The sequence below is a fragment of the Anas platyrhynchos genome, chromosome 30 (assembly GCF_047663525.1).
Source record: "Anas platyrhynchos isolate ZD024472 breed Pekin duck chromosome 30, IASCAAS_PekinDuck_T2T, whole genome shotgun sequence".
NCBI lineage: Eukaryota > Metazoa > Chordata > Aves > Anseriformes > Anatidae > Anas > Anas platyrhynchos.
In genome coordinates this window covers 3,658,257-3,669,927 of record NC_092616.1, presented here as the reverse complement: position 1 = coordinate 3,669,927, position 11,671 = coordinate 3,658,257, and the positions used below count along the sequence as shown (strand labels likewise).

The following is an 11,671-nucleotide window of genomic DNA, read 5'->3' as shown; positions in this document are numbered from 1 at the left end:
CCTCAGAAACTCCCTGGAAGGAGATCCATCTTAATTCTGCTGCATACACTGCATTGCACCAAGCCCCACAGGTTAGAAGAGGTTTTGGGCACCTTCCTTCTACAGGCACATCTACCTAGTGGGTCCTAGAGGGTCAGTGCTTGAGCTGCAGCTGAACACCCCATCTACAGGGAGCCATAAAGCTCCATGGAGATGGGAGAGCATAAAGAACAGCAGCAGAAGGTGCAGGAACAGAGAGAAATAAGATGAGGCTTCTGCCAGGGACGGACAGACAGGAATTCAGGAGAGTGTGCTCTGCTGGACTTCCTGCTGCTGAGTTTATGAGGCACATCCTGAATCTGTTGGGCTTGAGGGTGGACTGTGAGGTGCCAGACTATTCTGTTAATGCTCTCTTGCTAATTCCTGCCTGCAGCTGTCCCTGCCTGCAGCGGGGTCTCTGTCCCCACATCTCCTGCCTGCAGCTCACAGCCCCCATCCCACCCGCTGGGTGCTCAGCTCTGCCCTGCAGACACCTCCTGGCAGCAGGGCTCTGCCCAGGGGCAGCTTGCTGGGGTCACGTCCTAGAGCCCAGGGCACACAGACACTGATGACACTGTGCAAGGGGTGTTGGAGTGTTCTATGGGCTGAGGGGCAGGAAAGGGACTTGCTGGGGGTCCTTGTAAACTTCCTTCTTATGTCGAGTAAGTCTCAGTCTCTTCTTGGAAATAACAGCTTCTATTTCTATTCCCAGTGAGCTAAAAGAAGAGAAAACTGAAAGCAGAGGCTAAGGAAAGATGAGAGTGAAGTTCCCTTTGAAATTGCCTTGGTGTGCTGTGGATCTGTGAGCAGGCTGCCCCAGGCAGCAGCCTCCCACCAGCAGCAGGACCCTGCCCTGCCGGGGGGGCTCCTTCCACCCGCAGCTTCTCCCCGCAGCGCCCTGGGCAGCTCCCCGGGCAGGCTGAGTGCTGAGCCTGGCAGGCAGCAGAGGCCCTGCCCCGGCACACAGCCCCTGGGGCACAGCAGGGACCCTGCTCTGCACCACAGCCCTGGACACCCCTGCCTGCACCCCCGGCTTCTCCTGCCTCCACGAACTGCGGCTGCATTGCCCTCCAGCCAGACACTTACCGGGTGCAGGGCTGGGAAGTCTTCTCCCGCAGGGAGCTCTGGGCATGCTGCCACTTCTGCCTGCCTTTAAGCACTGTGTCTCTGCAGGCAGTGCCCCCAGCCCTGCTGCGCTGTGCAGAGGAGCTGCTCCTGGGCAGAGCTGTCTCTGTGCAGCGCTGCCCGCTTGCCAGGAGCTCCCCTTGGGCCCAGGAGCCAGGCCCAGCTCAGCAGCACAGCACCCGACCATGGCATCACTTGCTCTGTGCCATTGGGCTCCCTCCAGGTGTCCTCAAGGCCTCAGGGCTGACAGCTCCTGAAGTCATCGGGGTCTCTCCTGGGGTGTGGTGTTTGAAGCAGACTGAAGTCAGCAGCGACTGCTCCTCTCTGAACATGGGAGAGACTGATGTTAGAAGAGTGATTTGTGCTATTGATGTGCAGTTTTCAAACATGACGTTGTGGTTCAACCCAGCCGGCAGCTCAGCACCACACAGCTGTTAGCTCACTGCCCCTGCAGCTCCACAACTGTAAAGCTCATGGGTTGAGATGAAGACAGTTTAAAAGGACAGAAAAGGAAGAGATTAATAATAATAATAACAGCAACAATAACAACAATAATAATTAGGTGTACAAAGCAAGTGATGCACAATACAATTGCTCACCACCCAATGATCGATGCCCAGCCTGTCCTCGATCAGCAGTCCCCCCAGCCCTGGCCAGCCTGCATGGGAATCAAGTGTTGCGGTCCCTTGACATTTGTTTTAGGGTAAAACCAGCTTTCAGAAGGATTTGGATTCTTTCCTTCCCTTTCTCAAATACTTCTGCTCTGTTGCCCCACATGATGATGTCACCAAGGTACTGCAGGTGTTCAGGAGCTTCCCCCATTGCAGGGCAGTCTGGGTCAGTCCATGGTAAATGGTAGGGCCAATTGCTTTGTCAATCACCCCTTCCCTAGAGGGGGATCCCAGCTGCTTGGCTTCTCTGCCCTCTAATTGCAGGCTATTAGCCCTGTTCTCCCAGCACTGGAGCAGCCAAGTGACAATGTGCTCATCTAGATGATGACTGACATTTTTTCACAAATCTGGGATAGGTTACTGATGCTGTTCTGATCTCTTCCTCTTTGCCCTCCTTCTTCCTTAATGGCCCAACTTTGTCGAAGCATTCCTTGTCTTCTTCCTCCTTTCTTGTCTGCATAGGAGTTTCCTTTCTAAAAAAAAAAAAAAAAAAAAAAAAAAAAAGTTTTTTTTCATCCATTTTTTTCTCTTGCATATAGGTGTAACCAATAGTAGCACAGGTTGGTTCTCTGGCCCAGCTATGGGGCCCATCAGAGGGGCTGGAGTGGCTGCAGGGCCTGTCACAGGGGTTGGAGTGTCTGCAGGGCCCATTGCAGGAGTTGCTATGGCTGCAGGGCCATTCGGAGGAATTGGAGAGGCAGCAGGGATCGTCACACAGACTGGAGTTGCGGGAGGGCCTGTCATTGGACTTGGAGTAGCATTGGCTGTGTCTTCTATACATAGGAAAAGCCCCAGCTCTTTGCAGCGATTTGTATCTTTTCACAACCTTTTTTCATGTATTTCACCATTTTTTTTAGGATTCTTCACTTGCTCAGGGGTGAAGTTCCAAAGCATTGGTGTGCCCACTGCTCTAGGTGCCTGCTAGTATCCTCCCATACTCCTAGCCTCTACTAAATCTACTGCCTGGGGGCAGACTTCTGGATGGCACTCTCAAGTCCTTGTTTAACCTTAAACAAAAGATGAAGCACATTCAGGAGACATCACAATAGGAACAGGCTGGTTTGACCATCCCCAGGATACTGAAAGCTTTGAAGCTATTGTAACTAGCCTGGAAGAGAAAGGGGAGGAGAAGGAGAAAGGGAGAGTGAAGAAGTTGTGAAAAGTGTCACCCCTTTGTCAGCTCCCTGTCCCTATCTACCAGCTCAGGGGCTGAGTATCAGGGGAACAACTGGTCTTGCTGCTAAAGACTGAGGCAAAGAAGGCATTAAATACCTCAGTCTTTTTCTCATCTATTGTCAAAATGTTTCCCTCCACATCCAATAAAGTATGAAGATTCTCCTTAATCCTCCCCTTCTTGTGTATTTCTAAAACCATTTTTATTGTCTTTGATGGTAACAGCCAGACTGATCTCCAGTTAGGCTTTGGCCCTTCTATTTTTGTCCTTGCAAAGACTTCCAAGATTTAAGACAAAGTTCCAAACAAAATGACAGAAGGCATGAGAAGGAAGCACAGAAAAGGTGGACTCTGGCAGCCTTCCATGCTCGAGCCCTCTGTGAGTCTGTGCTGCAACTCCATTCAACTAGTTACTCCTGTATTGTCCAAACTCTCCTGCAACTGCCAATGCTGCTATCTTGTGAGAGACAGCACAATCAGGGTGAGCCATCTGCCTATAGACATTAACAGCTGACGCAGTGGAGCATCTGTCCAGGGGAACCTGGAGAAACAGCAGGATTTTGCCTACAGAAACCTCTTGACATTTTGAAGGAGAAAAGGAAGAGGGCCTGGGCACCATGAGGGATGCCATACAAGCAGTGGTGCCTGCTCACCAGGAACCAGGCCAGCTTCCTACAGAGCTGCCTTACAAGGAACACGGCCACCAAGAAAATATGATTTGTCTTTCTCAGCTCAGATCTGGTGTGACATGACATGGACAAGGGTCTACAGCCAGCAGGGAAAGAGGTGTACGTCTGGGAGTCCCTAGGGTATCCTGGTCTGGAGAGGAACAAGGACTTAGCAAGGCTGAAATCCCAACAAGACCAAGATATTTCTACCTATGGCTATGGCTGTTGTCTCTGCCACTGAGGCCTATGAGGAGACAGCTCATCATTAGAGCACCACGGTCTCATTGCTGATATTTTGGAATTGCCTGATCCTGTGCTTTTAGGAGGCAGCGCTTAAGACTGACCAGCACTGATGGACGTCAATGACTTCAAAAGCAGTTTCCCAGGGGACCTTGCTAACTAGTTCCCCAGGCAGCCTGAAGTCTGCTCTCCCCATATCCAGGACTGAAGTTTTGGTGGCAGTTTTCCTCCTGTCACCAAAAATTTCAAACTCAACAATTTCATGGTCATTATGACCAAGATGGCCACCAATTGCCACATCTCTCACAAGACCCACTTTGTTCTCCAGCAGCAGATCTAGTAGGGCACCTTTCCTAGTTGGCTCCCTTAGCACCTGAACCAAAAAGTGATCTTCAAGGTGCTTTAGGATCCTCCTGGACCTGCTTGTGTTGGCCGTGTGGTAATCACAGTTGACGACTGGCAAGTTGAATTCCCCATCAGGACAAGGGCAACTGATCTTGAGGTATTTCTTAGCTCTTCAAAGAATAATTCATTGGTGTCATCATCCTGGCTGGGTGGTCTGAGTTATCACACTCAGCTCAGATCCGGAGTGACAGTCCATGCACAAGGGTCTGCAGCCAGCAAGGAAAGAGTTGCAGGTCTGGGAGTCCTTAGGACAGCCAGGTGTGGAGAGGAGCAAGGGCTGTGGCAAGCCACTGCACTATGGGACCCTCCTGGGCAGCAGAGCTTGTGCCCAGATGGCAGAAGCTGCCTGGGGCAGTGGCATTCTCAATGCTGTCCTGCACACTGCCAATACATTTTCCCTGCCCCTCTGCCATGACAATGCTTTGGACCAGTTCTTCTGTGAAATCCCCCAGATCCTCAAGCTCTCCTGCTCGGATGACTACCTCAGGGAAGTTGGGGCACTTGTTTTTAGTGTCTGTTTAGCTTATGGTTGTTTTGTTTTCATTGTTATTTCCTATGTGCAGATCTTCAGGGCTGTACTGAGGATGCCATCTGAGCAGGGATGGCACAGAGCCATTTCCACGTGCCTCCCTCACCTGACTGTGGTCTCTCTGTCTACCAGCACTGCCTTATTTGCCTACTTAAAGCACCCCTCTATCTCCTCCCCATCCCTGGACCTGGTGGTAACAGTTCTGTACTCGGTGGTGCCTCCAGCACTGAACCCCCTCATCTACAGCATGAGGAACAAGGACCTCAAGACTGCCCTGTGGAAATTGCTGACTGGATGTGTTTAAGACACGGTATATTTCCAATCTGCTTCTGCATCTGACTCATAATGTGAATTACTACTCCTGTAGGCAATATCCTTTTGTTTGTTTGTGTGCTTGGACGCATTTTTATTAGAGGGTTTTCATAGTTTTAATTTGGCTTATTTTGCCCATTAAAATAATATAGTTCATGACATTTCCATTTCAGTGTCTACTTGTCAAGTGTAGCTCAAAGACTCTATACATGAGGAGCCAGGCTCTCTGTGAATTGAAACAAAATAAAGGAGCCTGCACTGCCTTCTTTGTCTGGCGTCCTTCCTCTGAGACCCGGTCTGGCTCTGCAGGGACAGTGCCTGTGTGCAGAGGAAGAGTCCCATCCCAGCAGCATGGCCAGGGAGCACCAGTGCTTGGTGCATGCAGAGCTGCTCTCTTGCCACTGCCACCCTCTCCTGCCGGGCCCTGCTTGTGGGGTCAGGCGTGGCTGCTCCTGTAGCTTGGTGCCAGTGCTGCTGTGGGGCTGAGCTGGGACTGCAGGCAGGGACAGGCGGTGGGCACAGCAGTGGCAGAGCTGGCCTCCACTGCAGCACTTCCTGCCTAAGAGGGGATCTCCTCGGGGCACTGCCTGAAGGCTGAGGCCTTCTTTCAAAGCTGCTGTCAAAAACAAGCCCAAGGAAGAAACTCCAAAGAGGCTCCATGCTTTACTGCTTTCCACGTGGGCTTGGTGTAGCGAAAGCGGAGTCCCAGAATGGACTGCAGGAGGGCCTAGGTGATCTGCAGGAGCAATATGAGCCTGGGAGACAATCACAGAGTGTGAGGCTGTTCCAGGTGGACTGACCAGAGCTCAAGTGGTAAATCTGGTGTGAGCTGGCAGAGACAGCTCTGCAGCTCCAGGGCATACAGCAGCCCGGCAAAGGAGTCTGGCGAGTAATTTCTTGCAGCCCTGGGGCAATGGCAGAGACCCAATGAGCTGGGTCTGCCTCCCAGCCTGCCCAGCTTGGTTCTGCAGAGTGCCTCTGTTCCCCAGGCACCACAACCCCCTCGCTTTGAAAAGCAACATCGTCAGCTGGGGATGGATCTGGGGCTGGGGCTGGGGGTGGGGATGGGCACGAGATGGGGCACGAGATGGGGCTGGGTGGGTACTTCCCCTGAGTGTCTTCTAGGCCAGCTGCAGGCACATGGCTTCTGGACGCCAGTGTGATCTTCACTTTGTGCAAGGAGTTGAGAGACCACCAACAGGCACAGGGCTTGGACACTGCCTGCAAGGTCCCTCCTGCCCTAGCACTTCCCAGGACTGGCATGGAACTGGCTCCTGTGCGTCAGAGAGGCTGGGAGTCCAGCAGCAGTGCCATGGGCCGGAAGGATCACAACCAGCTCACTTCTACCTGGACAGGTCCTGGGACAAAAAGGAGGTGTTATGTAGGTGAGGTATTATGAGGACAGTGGTGCCTCAGAAACTCAAAGTCCAGCAGGAAGTGAATGGCTGTTAAACTGCTGTGAGCTAACTACTTTCTGAAGTAGCCAACGGGTCATCCCTTGACTCCTGGCTGGGATCTGTGCCTTTAGGCTCACATCTGCGAATGCACTTGAAAGGCAAGCAGAAGGCACCTGCTTTGCACGTAGTTTGTGAGATCCTTTCTTCCCAAGGGCCTGGTAAACCCCATAGAGGAAGAGGTCTCGAATAGGGGTGTTCACGTCCGAGGTTTCAGCTTTTACCTAAAGTCATCCTTCAGGGTTGTTTTCAGTTTTCTATAAAGAAACTGCCGCTGCCTCCAAGACGCCCGTTACAAACCGAAGCATGTATGAGGGCCTGGGAAAAGTTACCCTGGATCCATAGCAGCCATTCTAGATCCAAAAGTTGTAGGCAGGAAGCACCATTTCAGTGTGGTGCAGAGATGCTGGGCACATTGTGCAGGGTGCTCCTACAGACCTTTGTGTCCTTTTCCATCCTGGCTTAGGTGCTGTGTCTGTCTCAGGAATGGAGTAGCCAACAGAGGTGAGACAGAGACTCTGAGGTCATGAAAGCCATCAGAAAACTTCCCCTAAGGAGATGACTGATATGGGGAAATCAGAGGAAGCCTGGCCAGGAGAGATGTGAGATATGGGAGAGGGAAGAGGAGCTTGGCCAGCAAAAAGTAATGGTTTCAGAGATGTAAGAAGGTTCAGGTAGTGTTTCTGCTGTAACATTAACTAAAAACAGTCACATAAACCCTTTCCCTATTTCTAGCAGTGACATTACTCCCTAAACCTAAATGCTACTCCACACCATGACAGGAATCCACTGCTCTAATGCCTGACCTCAAAGTATCCCCTGAAGCCCAAACTCAGCCAATAGACCCTTGTCCTTACCTTTACTCTCTTGATCACCCTGATCCCTGCCCTTAATATTAGCAGTAAAATGCTCTGCTTAACTCTACACAATTTCCTGACAGCCTTAAACAAAACCCTAAACCAAAATACTTGCCCATACCTAAAAAAACACAGACCTGCCACCACAAGCAAAAGACCAAACCCTCCCACTAAACCTTTGCTTAATCTTTAACCCAGAAAGGTGAGCTCTAGTCCCTAATCCCATACACGAACACCTAACACCCAAAGCCCCTATTCCTGTGCCCCTCTCCATTCCTTCAACCCCTCTCCCAACCCTTAACTTGAGGTGCCAGGCGCCTTGGGTCAGGGCAGGAACCGTGATGTTGCTGTGCAGTCACATGGCATTCAAAGATGAATGCGAGGGGCCATGGATCTGATCAGCTTGTGGGCCACAAGGAGGAGATGGGTGGGAATGCTCTGATCAGCTCAGCTCTGCCTCAGGATCTCCTGCCCCAGCAGGAGGAATGTGACTGTGGCAGTGACTGTGAGGTCACTTCTGTCCCTGCAGTTGATAGGGCAGCAGCAGGAACATGTCACAGAAAGGGACTGTGAGGTCACTTCTGCCTGAAGTAGCTGACAGGTCACCCTTGACTTTTCCCTGGGATCTGTACTTTTGGGCTGACATCTGCCAGTGGCCCTGCTAGGCCAGCAGAAGGCACCTGGTGGGCATGCTGACTGTGGGATCCCCTCTGCCTACATACCCAGGAGGACCCAGACAGAAAGAAGGCCCGGATATGTGTTCTCTTGTCCCTTCTGGTGCATCCAGGAAGGTTGGAAGTGGCCACAAGGAGGAAGAAATGTCCCCCACCATGACTTCATGTCCAAACTGATACTGGGGCATAAAGAAGTTATTGTTACAGCTAATTCATCCTCTGCTAGGAGAAACAACACTGCTGGTGAGAAATGTGTGTGCTCAGGGGAGGGAGGGAAGCCCAGGGATCCCTTCAGGCTGTTTTCCAGCAGGTTCCCCTGCAGCCCCAGGGCCATGTGCAGGGAGTCTGGTGGGGGGCAGAGCAAGGGAGGCCTTGGGCTGGGCCTCTGCTGCTGAGCTGGGCCGGGCTCCTGGGCCCAAGGGGAGCTCCTGGCAAGCGGGCAGCGCTGCAGAGAGACAGCTCTGCCCAGGAGCAGCTCCTCTGCACAGCGCAGCACGGCTGGGGGCACTGCCTGCAGCTGTCACGGGGAGAGGAGGAAAGGGAGAGTTGTTACAGGCTGTATGGATTGTTAGAAAGCTGAAAGTATAATGGAAAATCAATGCTTGTAACCCTTAACACGGTAAGTCTAAGTGCATTGCAATGCACTGGAATATCCTGGAGGTGTCCTAGACCTCAATTGTCCCAGAGCAGAAATGGCTGGAGACACTGTGTGTTTCTTTAATACAGAGAAGGACATGCTCCATAGCAGGGCTTCCAAGCTGCAGGGTCAGCGTCGAGGACCCGAGAACTCCCTTGTCACAGGCTGGCTGCAGGCTGTGAAGCTGGGGGTGCAGGCAGGGGTGTCCAGGGCTGTGGTGCAGAGCAAGGTCCCTGCTGTGCCCCAATGGCTGTGTGCCGGGGCAGGGCCTCTGCCGCCTGCCAGGCTCAGCACTCAGCCTGCACGGGGAGCTGCCCAGGGCGCTGCGGGGAGAAGCTGCGGGTGGAAGGAGCCCCCCCGGTAGGGCAGGTTGCTGCTGCTGGTGGGAGGCTGCTTCCTGGGGCAGCCTGTTCACAGCTCCACAGCACAACCAGGTTGTATCGAAGGGGGCTTTGCAAGAACACAGAGAAGGTGGGGAATTCCAGCTTCAGGCTTAGGTTTCCAGACTCTCTGCTTTCAATTTTCTCTTCTTTGACTCACTGGGAATAGAAATAGAGGTTATTATTTCAGAATAGATGTTGTAACACCTAAGCCTTCACAAGAGGCTTAAAAGGACCATAACCAGTCCCATTCCTGCCCCTCAGCCCATGGAAAGCTCTACCACCCCTTGCACAGTGTCAGCAGGGTCTGTGTGCCCTGGGCTGTAGGACCTGCACAGAGTGACCTGCCCCTGGGCAGAGCCCTGCTGCCAGGAGGTGTCTGCAGGGCAGAGCTGAGCACCCAGCGGTTGGGATGGGACTGTGAGCTGCAGGCAGGAGGTGTGTGGACAGAGACCCAGCTGCAGGCAGCAGAGCCATGAGCACGAAGAAGGAAACCCAAGAAGCTCTAAGAAACTCTATGGCAGGGGGGATTTGTGTACTTCCCTCCCATCCCTGCACTTTAGATGCCTTCTCCGCAGTAACCCCTTGCTCTCTTTTCCCCCTACAAAACTGATCTCCCTCCATAATTTTAGGGGAACTTGGTCATGAGCTCTGGATTCCCTTGTGCTGAGGGAGAATTCAGATATCTTTGTACTAGATTAGTCAAGGTAACATTCAAGGTAGGGGCTACTTCCAGGATAAGAGCTGTCCTGAGTATCAGTTAACTTTTTCATGCCCTGCTGGGGAGCCATGGGGTTAGTAATGAAATTATAGTGTTTGTAAGAGACTGAGGCTCCAAGAACATTCCTCTGTAAAAGATGTACAGCTCAGTGACGCACTTTACAAAGACCTTTTAGATACCTCAGCTTACAGCCAGCAACAACATCAATTATGTTGTTTCTTGAGGGATTATTTGACCTACTCCTCCAGATCTGCAATGAGGAGGATGTCCCTGGACAGTGGGCATCTGAGGTTGCACCCAGTTCATATATGCCTTCTGGAAGCAGAGCAGGACTGATACGCCCAGTGCCCAAGGGCTCTGCTCACAGACTCCTGCTGACAGACCGAGCCTTAGCCAACAGAGCTCAGTCAGAGTTCTGGCCAAGGAGCACTACAAATTTCTTCCAGAACTGAGCAGGAGGTAGTATGTCTTTGATGTTGTGGGTAGTTAGGGTCTGGCGGCCGGAAGATGTTGTGCTGTACGGAAAAGTGGAGCCCCTCCCTTGATGGACAGTAGAGTGTGGCCTGTGGTGTAAGCAAGCGGAAGTGACGCTATGGGCCTCGGGTATATAACCCCATGTGACTCGACAATAAACGTCATTTGCCATCCACCACATTGGTGTCTGTGAGCCGATGGACCAAGCGGCCTGGGGTTGGCCGCCGTGCCGTTCCTGAACCAGGTCGCCACTGCCCCCTGAAGGCAACAGATGTGGTGTGGAGGGCACTTCCTACAAGATATGCAATAGGTGTTGTACATGTTTGACTTTTCACTTGTAATTCCTTCCATGAACAGGACCCATGTCCAGAGGCATCAGATGTCCAACAGCAGCTCCATCACCGAGTTCCTCCTGCTGGCATTCACAGACACACGGGAGCTGCAGCTCCTGCACTTCGCGCTCTTCCTGGGCATCTACCTGGCTGCCCTCCTGGGCAACGGCCTCATCCTCACCACCATAGCCTTCAACCACCGCCTCCACACCCCCATGTACTTCTTCCTCCTCAACCTCGCCCTCCTTGACCTGGGCTGCATCTCCACCACTGTCCCCAAAGCCATGGCCAATTCCCTCTGGGACACCAAGGCCATCTCCTACTCAGGATGTGCTGCACAGTTCTTTTTCTTGCTCTTCTTGATATCAGCAGAGTTTTATCTCCTCACAGTTATGTCCTATGACCGCTACGTTGCCATCTGCAAGCCCCTGCACTACGGGAGCCTCCTGGGCAGCAGAGCTTGTGCCCAGATGGCAGCAGCTGCCTGGGGCAGTGGCTTTCTCAACGCTGTCCTGCACACTGCCAATACATTTTCCCTGCCCCTCTGCCAAGGCAATGCTCTGGACCAATTCTTCTGTGAAATCCCCCAGATCTTCAAACTGTCCTGCTCAGATTTCTATCTCCGGGAAGTTGGGGTGTTTGCCAGCAGTTTTGTCCTTGCTCTGGGGTGTTTTGTTTTCATTATCCTGTCTTACATTAAAATCTTCACTATTGTGTTGCAGATGCCCTCTGAGCAGGGACAGCACAAAGCCTTTTCCACGTGCCTCCCTCACTTGGCCGTGGTCTTTATGGTTATCAGCACCAGTATGTTTTCCTACCTGAAGCCCTCCTCCACCTCCTCTCCACCTCTAGATCTGCTGGTGGCAGTTCTGTACTCAGTGATTCCTCCAGCAGTGAACCCCCTCATCTATAGCATGAGGAACCAGGAACTCAAATATGCCCTCAGAAAACTGATTCAATGGGTTCACAGTCAGGAGCAGGAAGATGCCCATGTTTCCTGA

The 11,671-nt window shown here is 52.3% G+C and overlaps 1 protein-coding gene across 1 annotated transcript; it reads left to right on the top strand.

Moving 5' to 3' along the window:
* The first annotated feature begins 10,717 nt into the window (after positions 1-10,717).
* Positions 10,718-11,671, top strand: LOC139999830 (olfactory receptor 14A16-like). The gene has a single exon (XM_072029456.1). The coding sequence runs from the start codon at positions 10,718-10,720 to the stop codon at positions 11,669-11,671; it is 954 nt and encodes a 317-aa protein (XP_071885557.1).